Source organism: Pempheris klunzingeri, chromosome 1 (genome assembly GCF_042242105.1).
Source record: "Pempheris klunzingeri isolate RE-2024b chromosome 1, fPemKlu1.hap1, whole genome shotgun sequence".
NCBI classification, from domain to species: domain Eukaryota; kingdom Metazoa; phylum Chordata; class Actinopteri; order Acropomatiformes; family Pempheridae; genus Pempheris; species Pempheris klunzingeri.
In genome coordinates, this window is record NC_092012.1 from 6,461,755 (window position 1) to 6,489,021 (window position 27,267).

General features: G+C 41.0%; 1 protein-coding gene across 2 annotated transcripts in view; it reads right to left on the reverse strand.

The window, feature by feature from the left end:
* The window catches only part of tspan4a (tetraspanin 4a), a 124,066-nt gene that overhangs the window by 85,186 nt on the left and 11,613 nt on the right, over nt 1–27,267 (reverse strand). The window contains exon 2 of one of the 2 annotated variants that reach the window (XM_070830671.1): nt 10,856–10,935. In XM_070830671.1, the coding sequence (XP_070686772.1) occupies nt 10,856–10,918 (63 nt within the window). In that variant the 5' untranslated portion in view covers nt 10,919–10,935. Of the gene's footprint in view, nt 1–10,855; nt 11,177–27,267 lie in introns of those variants that run through there. The other variant, XM_070830663.1, reaches the window with a different exon arrangement.

Genomic DNA, 27,267 nt, shown 5'->3' on the forward strand with positions numbered 1-27,267 from the left:
TAACCTAAGAAACAGCTCACTTATAAATACCACTGGTGGGAACAAATTAAGTAATGACTTTATACTAACAAAATCTGGTGGTCGTTGCTTTTCATAACCAAGGAAACATGGAAAATATTGGATTTTAGACAGCTAAAGAACGAGTCAAGTAGGTCAGTGTGTTATGGCAATGCCAAAATCTGGTGTCTATAAGAGCTGAAGACTGGAATCAAAGGGGTTTGAGTATTAAACTGGCAGCGATGATAAAGCCAGAGCAGCCTCACTGAGGCACCACCTAAGCCTCTTTCTGAGCCAATAAAAACCCTGGAGAGATTTATTAAAGGATATTTTCACAACAAAATCTGTCAGAGAATAAACTTTGGTGTATTTAGGATTTATTTACTTGTGAGTATTCTAATTTATTCAGCACTAACTCCACATCCCAGCATTATCCACTGCACTTGATAGATCAGCCAGACCTGATAAAACTGCTGATGATGCTTAGACACAGAAATATATGTCATCATCTATAAATATAATAATGATGTACCCATGAAGAAGTGAAGACATCCCCAGTGTGTCTGCTTCTTCCAGAGGTCCCCACAGTTGAATGTGGGTGTGACATTGTTGCCTGTGAGCTTTGTGAACAAACATGCCAAAGTCAGCAAATGCAAACTGCAGGCCTATTATCTGGACCGCTCATGCTGCGCACGTCCCCCTGGTCCTGCTGCAAATCGATGGACTGTGTGGCAGCAGGGGCTGGGTGGGGTGGGGCCGACAGATCTCAAATCAGTAGAAAGACAATTTCTATTGATCTGACTAAATCAGCGGAGACAAACGCAACCCATTCACAACTCTGGCAATCTATGGATCCTCCGTTGGGCTCTGACCTACATTACGATGACAAGTAAACACAACTTCAGAGGACTTGTCTTATTCCTCTCTTCCTTCTGCCTGCTGTCGTCCTATCTCTCTCCTCTCTGTCCCAGTCTCACCCGCTGCTGCCTGAGTTTCACCCCCGCCCGTTCCCCCAACGGTGTGGAAAAGCCACGTTTGTGCTAACAAGATTAATTAAAAAGTGGCTGTAAATGAGAAGTCTTATTTTGGTATTTTATAGCTGTGGGGCCCCTCTCGCAGCTCTGTGTGGTTTCCGCTGAAGATGATTAGCGGTGTGCATCGTCGCATATTTTTGAGTTACCCACTGCTACAATTTTATGGTGGAGTCATTGCTGCTGCTTTTAGGGGATAATCAGCATTTGTCCTGGAGCACAGAAATTCGTCGCTCCCTTTTTCGTTTACTATTTTCTTCTTTCTGACGCATTGTCTGGGAAGAAGTGATACCCAGGCTGCTCTCATCAACACAGACGCTAATGTATGGGGTCACAGTGCTAACACAAGAGTGACTGACTGTGTCCTTGAGTAAGTGAAAAGTCACTGGATTCCACTCAGAGTGAGATGTTTTGGCAGCTGTTGACTTTTATTTCGTGTGTGTAACTTAAAGTATGTGAGCACACCAACAGACCTTGTAAATCCTTTTCATGCAGTGTTTCGAAAAGACTCGTTTCCATGACAATCTGCAAGTTGATGCAATGTTAATGACATGAAAGCATGAAATCAGAATTTAGACTGAGTAATGGCTTTGTTCCACTTTTGTACAGAAAAAAAGAAAGAAGAGAACGAAACATGTATAATAGTAATTGTACTAACACTATTGTATTTACTGGTACTGGTACTAGTACGTGTACATACACTTTAGGGTTTAGGATTTCATGGGGTGCAATATTATTAATTCTTATATTTAAATTTCGTTAATTTTAACAAAATCAAGGAATGTGTTGGTATTCTAATTGTATAAAATCAACTGAAAATCAAATAGAGACCATTCTGCCTGTTGCAGATTTATTTCATATGTCTAACCGTCCTCACATGGATTGGGACGTCCAAGTTTACTATGCCTTCCCCATAAATAATATTCATTTATTAAGGATGTAAAGGTCATTGTTTACGGATGAATACTGTTAGTATGTGTGTGTCAGATGTGTGAAAAAGTTTTGGATAGAATAATTTCTATACAAATGCTGTTTAAATATTTCGCATATCAATTAGTCTGCTTACAGTTCTCATTTTGGGTCTTTGTTTAACTTTATTCCCATGATACTTTGCCTCGTGGTAACCTGTCTGCCTCTGGTTGGCTTCCTGAAGCTGCTGCTGTGTGCACATTAAAATCGTGATGGGAGAAAGACGAAAGAAGTCATTTTCTAGTTCTAATTCTAGCTTGTCTCCGCAACTGCAAAGAACAAGCCAACGAGATGCAGCAGTGAAACTACCTTGTGTGATTTACTCAAACAACAGGAAACAGTCATGGGTTTCGGTGCGGGTGATTTGTTAAACTCTCTTAATACACTGTGGAACTGTGGACCCACCAGAAAACACAGGCTTTGTGCACCGTAGACGCACCCAAGGGGGCTGCCACAGAGCATACCTCTATGTATGCTAAGCTCCAGCAGCCCGAGCCAAAGTCAACCCTTGCACACAAGGAAAGCACCTGTGGTTTGAGCCGCCTTCATCAAGTGGATTGATAATACCATATATATCATATAGTGTGGAACGCGTAATAAATATACACGTCAATTAGATGCTAATCTGCGAGATGAATGAAGAAAGAATCTTTTACAATAATCATCCTTTTACAGAGATAAATGTTTTCTTACAGCAAAGTGATCACTGTAACAGGTTTCCACTATATAATGAAGTCTGACTGTTATCTTGATTGTGATGGATCAGTGGATGGGATTGATTGAAACTAGGATACAGTGATCTGTCATCTTGCACGGTTGTGTTGCTATCGTGTCCACAGACAGACAGACAGACAGACAGACACCTAGCGAAGCACTCCAGGACCACATGTTGCTATGATGACAGACACACACAGACTCACAAGATGAAACCAATAGCAGACACACTGTTGCAATACTGATTTTTAACTGATCCTTACGTAGCGGGATTGTAATGCATAATTTAATGCATAATTTTCTTCCCCTTCCTCTTCCCTGTCTATACCAGAAGCATTGTCTGAAAAGAATGAATGGAAAGTTTTTGTAGCAAGGAACATCTGAGTGAAACTAGGTTTCTATCTGCTCCTTAAACAAAAAGACCTTTGGTAAAACGTTAACAGATGGAACAATGACTTTCCCTCAAAAGTGTTTCAAACAATAACATCACAAATTACTGCCAGTATTGAAAATGACATATAAGGATAATAAAGAGAAATAAACATTTGACCACAACAGCATGACATACAAAATGTTCAGCTTTGAGATGCTATTTAAAGATTAACACAGGGAAGTTTTAATTTAGGTTTCCCTGCAGAAAAACATCAGGTAAGTTGCATCAGTAAAGGACATATTGGAGACCCATCTGAAGTAGGACAGTACTGAGTTTTCTCCAGTAGATACTGTCACCCCGCCTCCTTCAGAAGCTGCGGACCAGCAGCTCTGACCTCAGTCATAACGACCGGTCTCGCTAACCTGTCACAGTTTGACTTCTTGACCTCTGCAGTTGCCTTGGGAGCAAATTAGTGGGTGACACCGACATGAGCAGTTTGCTCTAAAAGATCATGACACTTCTGGCTGCTGTGTCATGAGCCTGTTTGCTGAGTGAAGGCAGAACTTCATCCACTTTTTCAACTTGGCTCTGTTTTCCCCCAATTTATAATCAACCATAACCACTTCACTCGAGAAATATACATTTCTAGGTTTTATGCTAATGCTTTATTTTTGTAATTCAGACATTTTGGGATATTTGCCAAATGGTTCTTCTCTGTGCAGTGAAGCTGCCACTTTCCACCTCGAGGGCAATTTGAAATTAGTGTGTTATTTGATGCTTTATACGTGACAGTAAGCAAAAGTTTAATTGATGGAATCACTCAGTCAGAGCGGAAACAAAACAAGTAGCCAACATGAAACAAAAGCAGCAAAACCACATCACATGGTGAATAAAAGAGCCAAAAATCTATAAACATTTACATATTTTTAATCCAGCCTTCTTTTTTCTACTTTTAACTTGCTCTCTGAAAAATCCATTTACACTTTCATGAAATGTACAACATTGCACATGTTGGTTTGACAGTATTTTAACCTGTGAGTTCGGGAGTTGGCACACATATCACACCTGTTTGCTGTCACCATCAGTGTCACACCATCGTCCCCACCATCCACACCAATGTCGAAAGGACACAAAAATATATTTTCCCAGAATCAACTTTACAAACATCCTGACCTTTTCTACCACAGTTTGGTTCTCCACCCCCTGCCGTTCTCAGGGCAACACAGCACGGGTGATGCAAAGCTGGGAGGAAAAAAATCAAGGAGGTCTGTTTTCAATCCTGAACACCAAAGCAGTCATTTGACCTGAAAACACTCCACTGGGAGACAGTTCATACTCCACAAGGCCTCTTACTTATCTTTTCTATTTCATCCAGTTTGGGGTGACTCCGTCGATGACATTGTTCATTGCAATCCAATTTAAGCGCACATGGGTGGTGCACCAAAGATAAATAGATAACCAGACAGGAGACCAATGGAGACTGTGAATTTAGTGATGTTTTACTGCACTTTGGTGAAAACGTGGGTGTTTGGAACATACTGAGGACACAGATAGAGCTGCAGGGGTGGTTTGGGAGGTTGTTGTTGATATTTTTATATTTTTATTTTATTTGTCACTGCAATCTATTGTAACTGTCGTGAATCCAGGCCAACCACAGCTCAGCCAGATACAAACATTTCAGAGCCACACTTTAAGCGTATTATATTCAAATTGAGCTGTACTGTTTATCTGCATGCTGATATGTTCAGTCTTCTCTCTGTCACACGTGTCACACCATCTTCTCACACAGCGGACTGAGGAATCCTAATGTCCCTCCACCTGCGCAATAAAATAGTGTAAATTTAAGGTCGTTGGGTCGACACCGCTGAGGGGTTTTAGAAATCTTACTTGAGGGTTTATGTGTGAGTATGCAATTCATCACTTTCTAATCTAGTTGTCACGGCGCATCTGCAGTATGACAATTTCCTGTACATTTACTGCACTTGGCAGGCAGACTGATTGTGCTTTTGACTGTTATCTTCATTGATACTCGTATGGTTGTTATCTTATATATGTTGCAAACAAGGTATTTTGATGTCACTGGTTAAAGTGGTAACTGATGGCATAAATATATTTGCTAAGCACTCGTTGCTATAATGTTTTCATTTTTGCTTCGCAGTTCACAGATATAGTCTGTCAAAAGTCAGGTCTACACTACAGCCTTATATGTTCCTGTCTAAATTTCTCTTGGTGGCACTGTTGTTTTGACATTTCAGCCAAAGCCGTCACTGCACATACTATAATTACACAGTTCCTCAGTTTTTTTTCTGTTGCTGCCTCAGGAAAGACACTTAACTTCTTGCATGACAGAACCTTTTAATATTGTGTCCAAAAACTGGACAATCATACTGCAGTACACATCATGGTCCTGGGTGGCTGTGCTGACATTTAACACTCATAAAGCTCCCGATCAAGTCTCTATTATACAAACCCAGCCAAGGAAAGGTGAATATTTTGGTGACATGTCAAGAAATTGTCAGGCATGTGTTAACACTCATAAATTCATTATTACAGATGCAACATATCTTTTGGCCATTAGGGGCAGCAGTAAGTAAAATGGTGCCCAGCAGGACTCCAGTCCACAAGGGAGGAAGAAGTAATGTGCCATGTTGGATTTTACATTGACACAAAACAACTTATAGAGGTCATGATTACAGTGATCAGCCATTTATATGATTCCAATATCACTTATTAATATGGTTTCATATATATTCGAGAAAATTTAGTTTTGGTCCATGTTGACTACTTATGGACATGGTGATTGATCCCACTAAAAGGCAACTGAGTGTTTGCTTACAGTCTGTGCTTGGTGTTGCTGCATTCAGTGTAATTTCCCATCATTCTATATATATTTATACATATATATTTCATTGTTAATTTCTGCCTGTATACAGTGCTGTGAAAAAGTATTCTTTCTTCTGTTTTTGCTTTTTTGTCACACTTACATGTTTCCGATCATCAAACCAATTTTAATATCAGACATAGATAACCTGAGTAAACACAAAAAGCAGTTTTTAAATGATGATTTCATTTATTAAGGGAGAAAAGCTATCCAAACCAACCTGGCCCTATGTGAAAAAGTAATTGCCCCCTAAACCTAATAACTGATTGTGCCACCCTTGGCGGCAACAACTGCAATCAAGCATTTGCAATAACTGGCGATGAGTCTTTCACATCGCTGTGGGGGAATTTTGGCCTTTGGAATTTCTTCTTTGCAGAATTGTCTTAATTCAGCCACATTTTTCAGCCATAATTTTTGAGCATGAATGGCCTGTTTAAGGTCATGCCACAGCATCTCAATTGGATTTAAGTCCGGACTTGGACTGGGTCACTCCAAAACCTTCACTTTGTTTTTTTTGAGCTATTCAGAGGTGGACTTGCTGGTGTGCTTCGGATCATTGTCCTGCTGCATAACCCAAGTGTGCTTGTGCTTAAGGTCACGAACTGATGGCCGGACATTCTCCTTCAGGATTTTCTGGTAGAGAGCAGAATTCATGGTTCCATCAATTACGGCAAGTTGTCCAGGTCCTGAAGCAGCAAAGCAGCCCCAGACCATCACACTCCCACCACCATGTTTGACTGTCGGTATGATGTTCTTTCTCCGAAATGCTGTGTTAGTTTTACGCCAGATGTAACAGGACGCACACCTTCCAAAAAGTTCCATTTTTGTCTCGTCAGTCCACAGAATATTTCCCCAAAAGTGTGGGGGATCATCAAGATGTTTTTTAGCAAGTGTGAGATGTGCCTTTGTGTTCTTTTTGGTCAGCAGTGGTTTTCGCCTTGGAACTCTCCCATGGAGGCCATTTTTGCCCAGTCTCTTTCTTATTGTTGAATCATGGACACTGACCTTAACTGAGGCAAGTGAGGCCTGCAGTGCTTTAGATGTTGTTTGGGGTTCTTTTGTGACCTCCTGCATGAGATGTTGATGCACTCTTGGAGTCATTTTGGTAGGCCGGTAGTCCTGGGAAGGTTCACCACTGCTCCATGTTATCTCCATTCGTGGATAATGTCTCTCACTGTTGTTCGCTGGAGTCCCAAAGCCTTAGAAATGGCTTTGTAACCCTTTCCAGACTGATAGATGTCAACAACTTTGTTTCTTGTCTGTTCTTGAATTACTTTAGATCGGGGCATGATGTGTTGCATTTTGAGATCTTTTAGCCTACTTCATATTGTCTATTTAAGTGATTTCTTGATTCTACAGCTCTGGCAGTAATCAGGCCTGGGTGTGGCAAGTGAAATTGAACTCAGCTTTCAAAAATGTGGTTAATCACAGCTAATTCATGATTTAACAAGGAGGGGGCAATTACTTTTTCACATCGGGCCAGGTTGGTTTGGATAGCTTTTGTCCCTTAATAAATGAAATCATCATTTAAAAACTGCTTTTTGTGTTTACTCAGGTCATCTATGTCTGATATTAAAATTTGTTTGATGATCTGAAACATGTAAGTGTGACAATAAAGCAAAAACAGAAGAAATCTGTAAGGGGGCAAATACTTTTTCACACCACTGTAGATGAGTGGTTGCCTTTCTCTTGGCTATCGGCCTTTAGTTTATATTAAGCTCTCTTACCTTGCTTTGTTTTTCTCCTTTTTTCAGAAACCACAAACGCACACATGTTGAACAATGTTAGTAAGTTTAAGTTTTTCAACCAGAACTTCTGGGCTTATTTTGTGATTTTGCTAGTCACTTAGTGACTAGTAGTGGATGGTGATTTCTGGAACCCCGGCCACAAGCACCAATTCTCTTTTTTCTACCTATAGAAATGCTGTTGAAAGTATTCACTTACAATAATCAAGTAGACCATTTACAGTGCTCATTTTGGCTACTTTCAAACATGACATTTTTTTACTTTACTCCCATGGTACTGCCTCATGGTAGCCTGTCTGCCTCTGGCTGGCTTCCACAGGCTACTGCTGCGTGCACATTGAAATCATTATGTCGGGGGGGCTTTTAGTTCAGGCAATTTGTTAAATTCTCTTAGTGCACCGTGGACCTACCAGAAAAGCCTACTAGAAGAATGCACTGCCAGGGACGTACGCCTGTGTGCCAAAGCTGAGCACCTGACAGCCCAATTCAACCCCTGTATTCAAGGAAAGCACCTGTGTTTGAAACCGCCCTCGTCACAGGGATTTATAAAACCAGTTCATGTGATGCGTAACAGAATAAATAATGAAACTGTTTCATTACTGTATATTAATGTAATATATAAATGTGAATTTGATGGTAATCTACCTGAGAAATAACACAAAAGAGAACAATTTATTTGTACTAATAATCCGCTTATCATGACCAATTTGACCCAGACAGATATGATCACTATAAGCAGTTTCTACTGTGTAGGGGCTGCAACAGCTGTTCATTAGTGCTAATCAGTTTATCAAATTAACAATTAAGCCATTAATTATTCAAGCTATTCGTTGTTAGAAAATAGAACAACTGCAACTTCACAAAGCCCAAGAAGATCTTTATAAATTTCTTGATTTTTTTCAAACATCAATTGTTCCAAGATTATCTTAAACTTGAATACAGTTGTATAGAATTGAGGGACTGAAATCAGCCATTTCTGGGCTATTTTGAAATTATTATTTGATAATCAATTAAAAATAATTATTTGATAATTATCAATTATCAAAATGATTCAATGCTGATTCATTTTTTGACTAATTGAGTATATCAGCTAATTACTAAACTAAGTAACTAAACTCAATTATCGAGATTAGACTTGATGACACATGACGATGATCCAGGCTAGTGTTGTGGTATATCATCTCCATCACTTATGAAACGAGTTTTCCCGGCTGCGTGTCCTCAGTTTGTCCTCGTTACTTCTCATTTTGCCTCTGCTCACGGGCACTATCGCTGGGGAGATGGGCAAAATAAATGGCAACTTTATAGCCCAGCAACTTTAATGTAGAATCAATACATCACAAAGAAGAGTGATCTCTGTCCATTACAAAATAAGTAGAGAATTACTCATAGTAGTTGGCTGACATTCCTTGTAAGCCCATGAGATATTTTTAAAATGGAATATTATTGTATTTGTGCATGGTGTACACACTATGCACACACTATCATTTTTAGGGTAATATATTTTGGGAAATCAGCAAAAGCGAAGCAAACAAAAATACAAAAATAAAACCAGTTTAGCACGCTGCAGAATGAAAAAGTTGCTCTTCGCATGACTTGTGGATACTGTAAATACTCTATATAACAATTTAAGGGAGAGCCGTTCATGAGAGCACCTCCTGTGTTCCCTTTTCATGCAGGCTGTGGACACTAATTTCCTGTGTCGCTCTGAAAGTGAAAGTAACGTTAAAATTAAACACATTATGATTGGATCAGTGTTCATACAATCTCCTGTCTACAGAGGACTGAACTCGCTTTCAACACCTCTGAAGTCACCCCCTTAAAAAGTCTACATTTTGAATGAGATAAGCAAAAACTGGCCTTAGATGCATCACTCGACATATAACAGCTTGTAAATTGCTACTGAAATGGTAGAGACATTGAGGTGTGACATTAGCCATCAGCGGAGTCAGACACGTTATTTTCAAAGCCAGGCTTTATATTGGAAGGGCTCCTCTCTTCATACCTGGAGGATCATAACACGATTGGCTTCTCAGGAGGAGAAGGCTCATCGTGGTCACGTGGTCATTATATATCCCCAGCAGCAACACACACAGAAAGAGAGAGAGAGAGAGAGGAGAGGAGAGTGTGTGTGCTAATAACAAACACTGCAGCCCCTCTTTGACAGCGCTTATAGCTGATAGAAGATATGGAGGTGAGGAGGTCACTCATTCCCAGAGGGAGATTGCATCTTGGCAGCTAGATTGCATTTCATAGTTCAAGGCCTCATCTCATTCCATTACCAGCAGAAGTACTTAAGAACAGAAGTATGACAAATCAAAGTAATCCCAGCTAGGTAACCACACAGGCAAGCGCCCCTTCAAAACTCTGTGACAAGTTGCAACGAATTACACAAACAGAGTCTGTGGTGGAAAAAAAAAAAGCACAGATGAAGCAGAGATGGAGATCTTTAAATGTGAAGTACAGCTGTGGAACATGACAGGCTTCACGGGGCGAATGAAAGCCATCTGCTGTGGGGCTATCAGAGTGGGATTGACAGAGTCAGGCAGACACCGGAGCTCAGACGTCCCCACGGCAAGCAGATACGATCGGCCAGATAGAGCAGATTGACAGCAGATGCTTAGATGGGCTGAGAAGCGATGTTGTGCAGGGAGGAGGGTGAGGAAGAGTCAGGTGAAGAATTACAGCACAACGGTAACACTGTGATTAACTAGTGCACACACAATGCAAGCTCCAAATATGCCAGAGCTTAACACCGCAAACAATGCAGTGTACGCCCACACTTTGAGTGCTGTATAGGCAACAGAAAAAGCTTCACTCACCCACACAGTGGGCTTTGTACACATGATCTAAATGCAAGATCTGCCTCTCTCTCTCTCTCTCATCCCCCCCCCACCACCCTTCCTCACTCCTCTCACATCACTCTGGTTTGCACAAACACAAAAAAACAGACCTCTCTCTAAACAAGACAAGAAAAAACATGAGTAACAGAAACAAAATATGTAAAAAGCCAAGAAAGCAAAACACCACTTTCACCCCCCAAAACTCTCTCTCTCTCACACACACACACACACACACACACACACACACACACACACACACACAGGGATGGGGGGAGAAAAGGAAATGAAGATAAAGGACTCACCCAGAAAAGGAGGTTGAAGAAGACCATCCCATAACGCAGGGCCATCATGCAACCCTCTGCCATCCTGCAACGCCGCAGCTCTAGGAGGAATATGAAGGAGAGGTCCAGGTAAAACACCACATACTTCTTCCCCTGTGCGTAGCGCCCCTTGGACGTCTGCGGCCCCTTCGTCGTGTGGAAGCCAAACGCAAACGGCGGCCGCTTGTACTCAAACTCTCCACTGAAGCGGTGAAACCCAGAAGTGAACGGCGGCGTGTCGGGCTTGCTGTCCAGAGACGGACTGCGCCGGTACGGAGTCTCATCTGTGCTCGAGCGTCTCATTATGATGGGAGATGAATGAGCCTTTAGGAGTCTGTGATAGTCGCTCTGTGTACTTCAGGTCTCAGCAAAGTCCACAGCGAGGGACCAGAAGTTATTCAACTGAGGGCTGAGAGAGGGATCTTTCCACCTGTCCCCAGTTTAGCTCCAAAATAATTATGAACCCCCACCCACCCCCCTATCAAACCCTGGAATGGCTGATTTAATTATACCCCAAGTGTGATCACATTTGATCTGAGTTAATCTGTGGAAGATAATGTGCTGCCCTTCACTTCAGTGGACTTCCTCGTTTTAATCCTATATTGTCACTATATTCAGCAGCAGACTTTGCGTAATCCTGCCGCAACACCTGTGTAATTCTGTGTATTTAGGACATAATCCCAGCACACACACTCACATCTGCACATCCCTGTTTCCCTCCCTGTAATCGCTCAAACACAGGTGTCATGCTAGGAGAGATAAGCTGGTTTTGCAGTTTCATCTCGCAACAGTTCAATCAGGTAAACGACTGGAGGGCTCCGACTCGACCTCTCCAGCTGCTCTGGGTCGGCAAAATGAACCAGAAACGTCCTACCTGGTCTCATGAGAAATTCCTGGGGCAGGTGCTCTCGGCCAGGAAGGGGGGGGGGGGGGGGGGAAGGGGAGGGGAGGGGGGTTGGGGGGGTAATGGCACTCCTGCTTTGGCCAATCAACTTCTTTTACTCAGTGACAGATCACACATCCGCTGACAATGAAACGCTGCGCTCTGGGCTGACTCCCGGCTGAGTGTTCAGCATGAGGATGTTGCTTTGCTGACACCCAAAAACAAACAAAAGAAAGACACTGAGCAAGAAAAGGAGATGAGAGGACGGTGTTATGGATGTGGCGAGGCTGAAAAGAAGCATGAAAGGATGAGTAACGCGTGTGAGTGAACCATCCTTTGGCTTCTTAAATGTGGATCCCTGTTAAATCCCTGCCTTGGCCAGTCCCTCTCTCTTCTGTCCTCTGCCCTAACTTGTCCCCTTTGTCTCTGAAAAGTGTCACAGGGGTTACTCTGCCTCTCTCCAGAGTCCGCTCTCCAAACATTAACAATTCCCCCTCTCCAGCTCCCTCTTATCCTCCTCCTGCGCCTCACTCTGCGCTCCCCCTCCTGTGTTGACGGCGGTTAATTAATTTCCAGACTCTCATCAGTGAGGCAAAGTGTGCGGTGTCCCCTCTTCTCGTCTGTCCTTCCTCCTCTACAGCGTTTCTCTCTTCTTCACTACGTGGGCAAGGAGATCAAGGTGTCCAAACCGGGTCATGGCCAAGCAGCAAGAGCAGAGGGAGAGACAGGCAGGGAGAGGAGAAAGACAGTTTCCTCTGAGAGGCAAAAGAAAGACTGCAGTGTTTGAGCGGTGGTCCAGCCTCGCTGCCTGAAGCTCCCTCCCTCTTTCCCCTCACAAGCTCCTGTTCTCTTTCTCTCTCTGTGCCCCCCACCCTCCTCCTCTCCTCTTTTCTTTCCTCCTTTCTCTCACAAGCTCCGATGCTCTCCCCTCTGCAAGCGCAATCTCAAACACCCCATCCCTCCTCGGTAACTGTCCCCAAAACCTGGCAGCGCCAAAGGCATGAGCAGTCATTCATATTCTGGCCACACCCTCTACCGAGAGATCACAGCCAATCAGCGCCTCGCAGTCCCATCCTCCCTCGTGCGCACGCCAATCATGCCCTACCATCTAACAGATAACAAACATGCGCACACACACGCACAAGATGCACAGGCACGCACACACAGCCTGGTGTGTTAACATACCACTGCTGAGAAGCCTGCTGCACCCGCTCTAGCGCTTCCTCCTCTCTGCCTCCTGCCTGGAACTCATTCTACATGCAAAGGTTGTTGTTGCGCACAACCCAGGCTGCTCTCTGCACGCTTGGCTTCAGTCGTGTTCCTCTCTCCTCTCCCCCCATGGGCCTGGACTTGGGTCATACAGTAACCATGTAGCTGCACTTGGCACAGATTTCCACACTAAAAACAACTCACATAAAGTGCGTCTCTGCACGGAAGCGCACACTGCTGCTGACATTCACACAAAACAACCGCACGCTCTCCCCAACCTGGTGGCCATCTGGGTCAGTGGCTTGATGAGCCCACAGAGACGTTTCAAAGTTGCAATGCCTCCGACTTTGTTCATGGCTGCATCAAGTATTTAATGGATTTCTGTTTTGTCTGTTTGTGTATTTTTGTCAGAGGCGGCCCAGAAGAGTGAATGCGACTTTTACTGGTAAGCTGACGTTATTGTAAAGAGCATAATGGACATGAGGCAATATCAAGAAAGGTTTTGCTCTTTATCTATGAAAAAGGTTTCCATCAGAAGATTTTTAAAACTGATGAGCAGTGAACAGTAGATAATGGCAGCACTGATGCATCAATATAGTTCTCTATTAATATAGAGCCAATGTCCCTATGTGGTGCCTGGGCAAGCTGCTGATAAATTGGTATGTTCAGATCTTGCTATTTGAATTTCACCCCCTTGTGAGTTTAACAATGATAAACAAATAACCATTACAGGAAACACAAGCTCTGCAATAAGAGGACGAGATTGAAAAGTTTGTCTGGAAGTGCTTAGTGATTTGCCAAAGAAATTAAAAGATTGTGATTCAGTGGCAGGTACAAGAGCCTTGTGCAGGACTGTTTGTTTTAAATCCTGCTCCTGTTGGATTTTGAACCATTACAACTCGCTCCCACAATGTGTGTGTGTGTTCCTCTCCCGCTAGACTTTCCATTGATTTTATGTCTTCTCCTGTCCCACAGAGAAAAAAATGTATTTTACTGTAACACAGCAAAGTTATGCTCTCCTCCTCTGCCTCTAAACATAACACTTTGATTAGATTTTTTTCTTTTCCATTATTTGGCAAAATGATTGTCTTGTTTGGTCATTTTGAGCCTCCGTACGGTGTATGTGTAACCATGGCAACACTAGCGATGAATAAATCCTGCATCTTGTTTTTTGACCACCCACTGTGGCAGGAACATTCAAACCACCCGCCCCTGTCATATTTGCATAGTGTCCCACTCTCAATGCAACCCTCTGCCAGTAAGTGCAACATGGAAGATGGTACACTTGTAGTTTTTGAGATCCATTTTTTATATGTATGCTGCCTCCAAGATTACAGATCGTTATGGCTGCATGTGTTCCCTGTGCTGTTTGCCCCTTTTTCCCCTCCTCTCTATGGCTCCACCCAGGTCTTCAACACCTGATTAGACCTGAATGAGGTGTTCCCGATCCAGGAGGGGAGCAGGATAAATGTTTGCAGAGGGAAGCCATGAGTTGTGGACTGCTGGTCTTGTTGCGATCAGGGGATTTTTATTTAGTGTCTTTGTCTTTTGACTGTGTTTGATTTCGGTGTTCTGGTTGTTTTGTGTCTAAACCTGATGGCTTGGCCCTTTTTTAAAAGATGGTCTCCAAGTGAAATTTTGGGTCGATGGTGGAATATTGTTAGGGCCCACCAACAGAACCTAAAACAGTACTTTTCTTATGTTTTTCTTAGAACATAACTCACTAGCTAGCTTTAAAGCGTTGATATGCCCACAGTGATGAGTGAGAGGTTGCAGAGGAAGTGTCTCTAGATGTGTTTGTTTTGGTTTCTCCCCTTCACCTAAACCCGACCATGCACTCAGTCACACTATCATCTGTCCAACCTTTTATGTTGATATAACTTTATAATCCAGCATCGTGTCTAGAGCTGAATTCCTCCAAGGAACAGTTCAATCCTGCTCTCTCTTAAAATGTAAACACACATATCGGTCCTCCATATTGAGTGTGCCTATTCATGCATGATCTATACTGATTAGTCTCAATACATAGGAGAAGGATGTCATATTCATATCACATGGGGACATCCCACTTATATGTCAGCCTTGCCAGTAATTGGCGCAATCTGCTGTCACACTCATTAAATATACACACTGGAATGAATCATTTAGCAGGAAACTCATTATACTGTATGTTTGTAAGTGGATTTCAATTAACACACTGTGACGCCACAAAACACCTTACTGCTAATCATTCGTGCTATCCCCTAACCTAATACATCCACCGCCACACAAGCACGGCTCTACCCCGGATTCTTGCACACACAAAGTAAATGTGCAGTGGCACCCCGGGGGTGGTGGCAGCTTTGATGTCCTCAACATGTACAAATACACAGATGGGAAAAAAAGGTTTTGGCTGCAGCAAGGAAACACGATACACAAGATGATGAAATTCATGTCTGTTAAAACTGAAGGTTGATGCTTGAGACACATGTTACATTTCTGTGTGAATGGGACATAAATGGACAGACGTGCTTAGTCAGACACACAAAGTGTGCTATGCTGCACTCTGGTCTCTGTGTAGCCATAAAGGGGTAGGAGTCTGTCTTGGTTTCCCTTGTTTAAAGCTGGGATATGAGTCTCCAATGAATATCTCCACTAAATGACAAAGCAGGCTACAAGGATAACTGCAGTGCGCACACAGCAGCAATATGAGCATATGAAATGAGAATGGCTTCCCACAGGACTGGCAAATTATTTAGAGCTGTTTGCTTGGTGGAATTTTAGCTTATGCAACTACAAAAAATAATTTCAGTTCATGCTTTTAACATGAAGCTATTTTAGGGAAGTTAAAGTCTCAGATTTTATATGCATCTTTTCAGGCAACCTGTCTTCTCCTTGGACATTATTAGGTGGTTAGAGATCAAGCTTACAGTGCCGCGATTCAAAGCAGGAATACAGAGGGCAGGAGAAGCTTTGGTTGCTGATTTCTCAGTCAAGTTGCTATCTCTCTCTATATAATCATCATGTTATCTGGATATAAACAGTTTTCTCTTGATCACAACTCAGTTTTGCAAGGTAAAAATTCAGTTTTTTCATGGTGGTTCCAAGGTAGCTGTTTGATGTCTTGATATATTGATAGAACAAAATCTGTATCTGCCTCAAAAAATCGAATGTTAGTCATTTCCAGTGCAGTGTTTATCACATTATATCACCTATACATGTTACTGCACTGGCAATACAACACTAATTACCTAATTAGTGTAGAGATAAAAGGGAAAGTTTTTATTGCCTTGTAGCGTGAAGCTCTGCTTGAACACGTGCTTTCTTTGGTTATTAATTAAACAGCTTCATAGGTAAAGTTAAAGCTTTATAATTTATCAAATCACATGTAGAATATACACTTGCTTCACAGCAAGTCAGCACAGCAGTTCCTGTCATTTTCTAGCCACAAATAACATGCAGACCACAGCATCACATTGTGTCCAGTGTTTAATCATCAGAGGAACCTGAGAATTTGCCAGGCTCAGGTGCTGTCGAGATGTCACTTTCCAAAAACACAGCTATGTGTGAGGCAGATGAGCCGACTGAAAGCACATTTTCACATGACACCACAAGATCATTGAGGAAACCGAGCCATGAAGATTAATAACATCAGCCCAGATGGGGAATAAACGTTTTTTACCCAGCCGAGGCGACTTGAGAGATCCAAGATTCGCTTCACTGACAAAATAAAGATTTATGGGCGATAAAACAAAAATAGATGCATCAAGATATGACAAAGTGTGCAAACTGAAACCAGCATAGCAGAATTATTTAAGAAGACAATTTCAAGATCAAATATTAAACAAATTGTGTAAAAGCGTACCAGGGGAAACGATAATATAATATAGTAAAAGATAAAAAACTGTTTTGTTTTGAAATATTCTATCTGTTGTAAGTCTCTCAGGAGCTTCACAACAATGATAATAGCATGAGGTTCTAGCGCCAATATTTTTTTTGTATGTTGTTAATAATATAAATATTCAAAAAGATACATTTTTGATGCACAGTAAAATCAGAACGGAAAAGTTTGAGAAACTTGTGTATGGATGTATTATATTCAGGAAAACTGCTGACTAGTGTTGGTTGCAGCATAGCATCCATTTAGCATGTATTTATGTGATAGACTAATAGACTTAACTTTATCTAATGATGTAGTCTCATTGAGATTAAAATATCCTTTTCATGATTGACATGAGCGCACAAAACATTTACAGTCAGACAAACAATGTATAAATATATAAGTCAACGGAGCAACAAAAATAACTAATAGAATTGATTTCAAGTAGAAAGCTTTAAAATCTCTGGAGGGGATGAAAGAATTTAGCTTAACAGCTGTTTGCAGCCAATTCCGTTCAAAAGCGATGTGGTACCTGCATCCAGTCCTGTCAGGAATACAGATGGCATGTCTGAGGTTGATTAATTATTGTAGTATGTACCTAAGTTACAGGATTAATTAATAAATTAGGGATGTCTTGTGATGTTATGATGAGCAGTGGAGTCTCACAGATAAGTACTGTGAGATGATTATTCTATGGAAGCCCATCTCTGCCACTGTGATGGGAAAAACAATTATGAGAAACTTTCTCAAAATTCTAATAATCTTCGAATAGCTCACAATGACCATCCAATAGTGCTTGAAATGCACATCCCTACTTTCGAGAACGTATTTCTTTATAATGATCAACTGGATCAGAAATGGTCTTCCATATTATCCTAAGCTTGTCAATAAGTAAAGTGCAACTAACTTTGTGATCTGTATAAGGATGGGTCGTGATTTTACAATCATACAATTCAAGCATAAAAAAATGCAAAAGTTTTCATGCAGTACTTAGCACGAATGTCAAGAGCAGTAGATTGCTACAGGGGCACAAACTCTGATTTTTTTCTATTTTTTGTGTGGTTTAGGCAGCCTGAGTCCTATTTCGTCCACTCAACCATAGCTAGGTCATTAGCTAGGAGCAGCATCAGGACCAAGCAGGGTCTTAGTTTAGCTCTTATTCCGGCTCTCTCTCACTTGCTGGGTGGATGGAAGATGTCGTGGGCAGCAGTCGGCTCAAGATTTGCTTTAATCCAAATTAATTCAAATGTGTAATTTTGCCAGAAGTAATACGTGTTTCAGCAATAAAGGTGGGAAAAATGGATTACTGTTAAAAACAATGATGTTTGAACGAAATATGCCTGCTGTACCTGGCAGGTGCGGTGGGAGTGGGAAGGGGATTCAAATTTGAATACTCTTCAAATAGTTCATAGTGACAACATATTTAATTTGTTTTCTGTATTTCATTTCATATCTATTTCATTTGTTTTCCGCCAAATTCACAGAAAGTGCTTTTGTTGCCAAAACGTAACCACAAAGTTAAGGACTCCGGTGTGCCAGTTTCATTAACTCAAAGAAACATTGTCTGTGAACATAATCCAGGGAACAATTAAGTTTGTTAGCAAAACATAATTAGGATTATGATTTAGTGATATACAAGTGTAACTTCTAGGAAGCAGGCTTGAATTAGAAATGAGATCCAAAGGGGGCCGATCATCTGTGATCTAATACAGATACACAGGGCAACAATAGGTGGAGAGTTGTGATGCTTGCAAAAATATCCTGACACTGGCTAATATTGAATAAAACATGAATTTAAAAAAATCAACTCACACATCATGAATGAATAATATGAATCCACAAAGCCCCAAGAGAGAGAAATGAATGAGTCACACCTTGGTCACCATTAGTTGAATGTGGTGACTTAATATCTTTGTACATTATGATTTAGCATTAATTACTGCGGTTAACTAGAGATTTAATTAATATATCAATTCAACAAGGGGATTTTACACGAGGGGACATAAAACAATTAAGTAACCATGACAAGCATGTAAGCCAACCAATTGTTTACCAGGCATGTGTTTGTGATGAGCCCATTGATCCTGTAGTTGTGTAACACGACACGGTAAAATGTAATTACGCTGTATGCTGTGCTCAGAGCCAAAGAGATATACTGCATACGCAAAGAGTTGTTGGAGAGATCTATGGATGTGGGCGGCGGGAGAGAGTGTCTCTACTCCTACCTCAGTTCATTGTGTGAAGGAGAAAAGAGGAATGAAAACAAGTGTTTTGTGTTCCTGTGCATCCAGCTAAGTAAATATTCAAGTCCCCGCTGTTGGCTGCCCTTGTTGGCTTGAGGCTGGTTAGTTACCTTGGAAATAATTTGGCAAAACAATCCGAATTTTAGGCCTAGATTTCTACTGAGCTTTCAACTGAGAAGTCTTTGAAAGTCCAGACAGACAGGCAGAATATAGTAGAGCATTACGAGCTAAAGAGTCAGTTATTTCCCTCAGTAGTTGGTGAAGTCCCAAAACAGAGCTTAAAGAAGAGTGAATATTGGATTTACACTCACCAGGTGGTCAAACACAACTTCAAATGAATGCCAGTGCTGTTATGTGTCTGCTGGATGTGTAAATAAAGAAGTGTTTGCTGACAAGGTCGTCATATGTCAGTGCTGTGTTCGCGGCTGTGTTTCTGCTGCCTTCAAGTGGCCAAAAGAATCAGTTCGTGCAGGTTTGAAAAAAATAACCTGTTATGGTTGAAATCTCAAGAAAAAGCCAGTAAGGTGACTTTATGTTGGAACTAGTTTTTTGCCACCAAAACCACCAATGACTGGATCCATTGCCTGTGTAGCCAAAGCTTCTCCACCATCATCTCCACCTTAGAACTCCCTTGTTTTCCAAAAAAGATTAAAAACACATGAGTGTTAAACGTCACCATTAAACGTCTTCCTTTATTACTACAAACATGGCCACTGTAGTTTATTTTAATCCCAAATACACGTGTACAAAAATCCCTCTGCTCCTCCTGTGTATTAGTCCCCAGCTTGTCCTCACACATGTATTCTCATTTATTTAGGCTCATTACTCCTCCTCTCAAGGCTTGACTGACATTTCCGTCACTCTCCAGTTGCAGGTTTATGTTTGCAGGACATTTAGAAGCGAACTTGTTTTAATGTCTTCATGTGCTTGTATTAGGGGGAGTGTCACAGATAAGCAGGGTTGAAGGCAGTAATGAGATGTTTAAGTAAAAATAGCAATACCACGTTATAAAAATACTTCATTACAAGTAATAGCCATGCACAAGTTTAAGTAAAAGTACATAAATAATGGAAGCAAAATGTAGTTAATGTATCATAAAAGTACTCTGGCTGAGTCTGAAGTGGCAGCTGGATGTGAATATTGTATCCAAACACCCAAGTATGGGTAAAAAAGGATGAACATGCATGTTTTGCCGTTTATTTTGGTGCAGGTTCAGACAGCCTGAAGCCAAATTACCTATCATCAGGGAAGGTGAAGTGAGAAAATTGAACTTTAATTATTTATACAATGTTTATAGCACAGACTGCCTCTACAAAAAAAACAATTAGATTCACAGCAGTTATGTGTCTCCTCGTGTTCTCAAAAGAGACAACACGAGTTCATAGATTTAGCCTAATAATATACATGAGCACAAGTCCCATGTATATTTAAAGAAGGCCTGTCAACGTGTGATTACACTACAAACACTAAGTCAAACAGTGTTTGAGGTGAAATATTAAGAACAAAGAGTCTTAAAATATTCATACATTTAGTTGCTGCATGCAGAGTGTAGAGTTGTTCCTTCCGTGGCCAAGGAGCACTGAGCTTTATTTTGACAGCCATATAATAAGACTACAGGAAGCACACAAATAATGACAAGCAGGACTTTGACTTTAATTTTGAAGTAATCTATCCATTTATTAAGGTGAAGATTTGTGTTACTTGCATTTCTGAGCTATTAAAGAGGTCTGGTAATCAACCCATCGATTACCAGAAGAGGCCAAATCATCTGTGACCAAATTGCAGCTGAGTCAGTCCAAAAAAAAACGTCTATAAAATATATAAAACACTTCTACGGCTGTGTGTGCTTTGGGAATTTGATTACTTCAAATTTAAAAGCACTGTCGCCCCAGAAGAAGAAGGCTCTGGCTTCGAACCCCAGATTCTCCCTGTGCCTGTATGGGTTTTCTCTGGACGCAGGTTTCGCTAACTAGTAACTCTAAATTGGCCATAGATAAGAACGTGACAGCATGAATCCTGGTTGTCTGTCAGGATATGCCCCGCTGTGCGCCCCATGTCAGCTGGGACTGCCTCCAGCTCCCCCTGCAGCCCTTTAAAGTATATGCGGTGATATCAGTGGATGGAAATTTAAAAGCACACAAGTGCTTATAATATTTTTTTCTACACATTTTGTGTTCCCCTCAAGAAGAAAATCATCTTAAATTTGTGCTTACAAGGTTTTGGTACTTTTTATACAGACTAGATGCACAAAAATAAAGAGTGAGCTTTGGAGATGGTGGTAGGTACATTTTGTCACAGAGCCAAGCTAGCCGTTTGGCCCTGCTTCCAGCCTGTTTGTTCAATATTATAGTGCTTTTAGGATGTTCTTACCAACCTCTAAAGGTGGAAAACCCTGAATTTACCATTTAAACGTTGCACTGAAACAGCCAAGACAAGAGTAAACAGCAGTAGAAGGTTTCAGTGAATGAACACAGTGCAATACTGTTCAAGCTGTGACAATTCACATCAACACATGTTCTGGCAAACAGCGCACCAGATGCCACACCAGATAATGGTTAATGCATCCATGTCACTATATGTGTTTACAGTAAGTAATGGTAGTGATTAACATGTCCAAGCTGTTAACAAGATTAAACTGTGGATGAGTAGCTTCCATTATTTACACTTTGTGGCTTTCTCATTAGTCCACTTCATGCGATATAATTACCCATGGCCGATGATCACATAGAAATAAGCAACCGCTATCTCTGGCTTAATCACATTTTAATTTCTTTCACTTCACAAATTGACAAGGAAATGACATCCAGAGGCAGCCCGTGACAAACACTGAGGAAACCTTGTACAGAGCAGTAATTTATTGCTATAAATATCTCGATCTATTCATCCTCATCAATATCTCCATCAGTTACTCAAACATTGCTGTCATATGGGGTGTCGGCGGCTTCATGACTGATTCTGATCTCTTCTCAACACGTCTGAATAGAGTGCATGAAAACCCCCGCACCTGCAAACATGATGTATCCACATGTGTCACATCTGCCATTTGCATTCTGCAAGTAATCCCTCCTAGCGAGAAGGTTATTATCATGCTTGCCAGTCAAACGCTGCCCAAGATTATACAAATATCTTTTCAGTGTGGACATGTATTTATGGACATAGAGGGTAAAGAAACCCCTCCCCCCCGGGGAGGAAAGAAGCAGTGTGGGCTTACTGTAAATTCATGCATCTATTTTACAGACATCTCACACATGTAAAACCTCATTGCACATATGCAAGAACGACTACCCCCACCGTGTAAACATGGAGACAGGTCGTAGACAGCTTCATAAATATAGTGCATGACTCCTGCTCCCACATTATACTCCTATAAAAAAATCTATTCTCATCAAACTAATTTAGTAATAACTAAATCCTCTTTTGCCAAAATTGTCCAGCTAATACTTCTTTCGCAGGTTAAATGGAATGAGCTGTTTCTTTAAAGGTTTTCCTGACAAGTGCTGTTTTCTTTACATTGTGTAGCCAATGGTATTGAAAGAAAAACGAATTAGATTGTCTCATTTCAGTGGCATACATGCCCACACACACAAGACGGTCTGAAATCTGATTTTCGCAGAAAGAATGAGACATGTGTGGAATATCAGATTCATGTCTTCCTTTCTAGACTGAAAAGCATGAAATGCCTGAAATGTAACTTGGAATGCCAGTCGAGTCTTTGATTGTTCCATCGGCACTGCTCTTTACACAGAATATATTCAAAACAAGTGAATAAATGGCACTCTTACTGTAAGTGCTACAACCACGATGCGTGAGGGTTTATGTCCAATCATAGAGTATTCAGGAAGTCCAACATTTGGTGTATCAGTATCTTTGATGAGCAGACATGCTCTTATCCTTTTATGTCTAAGAATGCTTGGATAACAAATGCTGTTGAAGCATAATGAGATGCAGTGAGTTTCTTTGTGTGCAGATTGAATGTAGTTATTCAGCTGAATGTGTGCATAATGCACAGGATCTAATCATTTGCATTTTGCTTTAGTCACTGGCATAATATCCTTGAATTCCCTGAGTATATAGTAATAAACAAGCATGACACTTCAAATAAATCCACCGTTTCATTATTTCAGTCAGACCCACATCCACACGGAGACACACAGAGACATCTGTCCTCCCTCATTCGCTGCATTAAGAGAGTATCACATCAAAACACACACACGAAAAAACACAGCTGAAATCCCACTGTGAGTAATCTCATCAGAGGGATGTTCAGACAGGTGGCTGTGTGTAGGCAAACCTGCTTGATCCAGAAGACTGGGAGCACCAGAGAGATAACCAGCGATAAAGTCCCTGGAGCAGACATGAAACAACTCTGATCAAGCCACACCGATTGATGCACTAGTGTGTCTTTGAGCAAGTGTGTGTATTTGTGTTGGCATGTGTGTATGAGCTCCATCTTTACTCAAGAGCCTTGGTCCATCGTCTTCTCCTGAGGCTGTCAATAGCATTTAAAAAACACAGACACAGTTCAACCTGCTGGAGTCCCAAGGGCCGTTCAGTGTTTCCTTATGTAACCTGACAGGTGCTTCTTTCTGTTAATGTTAAAATCACATCACGCATCATGCATGCATTTCTGTAGTATTAAAGTACTTGTTGCAGAAAGACTTTCAAGCAGCAGATTCATTCTGCTCTGTGGTGCAGGATGTGGTTAACTTCTGCAACTTCTGTTATAAAACTGACAAGGCTGAAATCCATTTAGCTCAACCAGGAGAGCTGTAATTCAGGAGATGCAAAATGAAGCACAAAGCCTTTTTTTTTAATGAATCCCTTTTGTGATTTTATTTTGAAGAGTTACTGGAATAAAAGTCTAACGCTGCAGAGCTAAAGAACCTGCTCAAATAAACAATGCCTCTGCCGACAGTAACTGTAACGTGATATTTTTTAGGGCTGTGCATAATTTGAAAATCCTTAAATCCTCCTGTAATTATTTGATTGTGTTTCTATGGTGACGCTGCACAACCTGCTAAATGATGATGTCTAATCCTCACAGCGAAGTGACGAGAACAAAAGAAAAATCTAAAACAGCAGTGTGCAAAGTAAAGGAGACAAAGAGGTTGCAAACAATTATCAAAGACTTGTTTGTATGCTATTTTGCAAGTACTGAAAATCAAGGAAATCATGTTTTCCAGCTAAAAAGACCGAAAATCGAATCTAATGGAAGAATGTCCGTCTTCAGTGTAAAAATTGTTTCTAGACCTTGGAAAAAGTGAATGGACAAAACATGCACAACTCAAGGTCCACTTTTTCAGAGCTTTTATCCAAGATGTGACTCCATGACAAGTGAGCACACTTGATGTGTGGCATGCAGTTGAAAGCTGTGTAAATAAATAGCTGTTATACTTAGTGTATAGTAAAGTGATCTTGACCTAATAGCTAGTCCAACCAATGGTGATGCTGTGGCCGTATTTTTAAATGCAACACATTTCTCCTCAGCACAATGGCATACTGTTTATTTTATTTTTTAATTTTGTTCTCCCTGAGTGGATAGTGTCATTTCTACATTTGACCTCTCAGATGATAGCTGACGGTTCGATGAGTGCCTGTGTTTGGCTAACTGGTGTAATCCATCAGAAATTCTTCTATCCTCGACTAACAAGGACGTTTCTGCAAGACCAAGGCTTCATAATACAAGCAATACAATGGTTCTCTCCTTTTATTTCCAGGACTGCAGCAGATTTGCAGGTTTATTTCACAGCTTTTGGAACACTCTTCCTCCGAGCGCAGACAAGGAGCCAACTGCACAAGATGTTCACAAGTTTAAACTCGGCCTAACTATGATGGAAGTGATAACTATGTGGAGATGTGCACATCACTGAATTAAAATACAAACCAGCTCTTACACAAAGATGAATTGTTACTAAATACTGACTCCCAGTAACTGCCAGGTGTGTCAGTTGCGTCGCTAACTGAATCAAATGTCAAAGTAAAGCAAGTAATATGGAATATAATCAACATATCTAACCCTAACCTGACACTTGATCATTTTCTGTTTTATAATGATATCATTTAAAATACATTTCACAAAATTAACAAAATGTACCACAAGTTACAAATAGAAATTTATCACAATATGAATTGACAACTGATTGACAGTTAATGTGCATATACTGTTATTTTTGTCTTTATTGTTACAGCTTGTCATGCTGCAGTAATTAAAATCATTGGTAAGTGTCAATACTATAATTACTTGCTTGCTCTACAATACACAATATAGTATCTATAATATGGATAGTGTAGGTAAGCCAGAGACCTATTGAGTGTATTTGATACTGGATATCACCTTTGTCCAGGCTTTTAAAATACAGCCCAGTCTTTGCTTTGAACAATGAACCCAAAAGGGAATCAGGGCTCTTGGAGGAGCGACTGATCCAGCTTGTTTAACGGGGCTCAGTGTTGCGTAGTCAATCATTGGGTCCCAGAGAAAAAAAGGGATTGATCATCAAATGTGTGCAAATGTTATCTGAACGCAATTACATGTTTCACTGAACAGGATCATTTTCTTGAAAGGGGTTTGTTACCAAGTATCAGGCAGTTGTTTTGCTGTGTTTTGCCCTGTGTAGGTGTTCAAACAACATTGAACTGGCTTTCATATCTACCTCCCACTGTGAAATGTTCACACGTTGTTGTGGTTTGATAACTAGTAATCAGACGCTATTGTAATAACTGTTGCTATCTGGCACGCCTTATAAAAGTGGACACAATAGATGTTCTTGGGCTTTCTTTTAAATGCACAGGACGCCTCTGTAGCTAATTACCAACACAACATTTGTAATGTGGCGACAGAGGGATGTTTTATTGTGACTGAGAGCAAACGTGAGGGAGGTAGGTGGTATTAGAAGCGTATGGTGCGTTATAATTGGTTAAAACACTACAAACAAAATAGCGACTGGTTTAAAAAAAAAAACTGCTTTGTGAAAGCTAACTGAAAACAACAGGGTGCCCTGCATCTTCTCTCCTTACTGAAGCAAAACAGATTAAGGGAAGACACTTTGGAAGGCTCAACATCTTACAATTTGGATATTTTATGGTGGGTGTTATTTAATTTGCCATCTATCTGTAGATACTATCAATGCAGCTGCAGGTTTAATCAGCTTGGATTTAAATCTCTCTTTTTTAAGATCTTTTTCATGCCATGAGGATAAAGCTGTCATTATTCCATATTTTTATCATTGTTGACAAATCCCATGAAAAGACCAAACCCAACGGGGGGATTTAGTTTGTCTCAACAACACGTTCACACTTCTCTGCACTCTCTGTGGTGCTCAACCACATGCATGATTGGCCCGGGTCTTTCCACTTTAACTGTGTCAGCCGAGCCAAACCAAACCATGATGCACACTTCCACTACAGCCTCAGTTCTTAGGCAGATATTACTTACTAGATCTTACTACTTACAGCAACGTACAGCAGGGACGCTCTGCTTCTGTGGTCCTGCTGGCTAGCTGGGCCGAGCGGGGCTGCAACAGAGCCCCTCATCAGAGCCATGTCATTACACCCGACGCACTGGCTCAAGAATGTGTCGCCATAAAGAAGCGATGATAAAGAGCGGCATTTAAAGAGTAATGGCGTCAATGAATCACTGGGTTCGACTTGTATGTAGGAGCCATCAGGGGGGCCTGAGCTACCATGAAAGCAGTGAGATCATACATCTGGGGGGGGTCACTAATGCATTAACAACAACCAATATTTCATTTTATAATGACAATTATTTACTGTACTGAGATAAACAGGCTAAAAGAAACGTTTTTTAAAAGAACTACAACCTATGTTCTTTTGTTAATGGAAAGTGTCATGAGCAGTGAACTCTCTCTCTCTCTCTCTCTCTCTCTCTCTCTCTCTCTCTCTCTCTCTCTCTCTCTCTCTCTCTCTCTCTCTCTCTCTCTCTCTCTCTCTCTCTCTCTCTCTCTCTCTCTCTCTCGATTAAAACTCAAACACTGACGTGGTGAACCAGGCCTATCCCTGTAAAGTGGATGATCAGGCGGGGACAGCAGGTGGCAAGGACAAAAAACTGCAGTTAATCATCTATTCAACCTCCAATAATTGTTGTTTTTATTGCATCCTTCAGTGTGACAGGGTAGCCTATTGAATTGCTATATAGGTGGTCTGTGATCATCATGAAAGCACTTATGGTTTAACCTCTATAGAA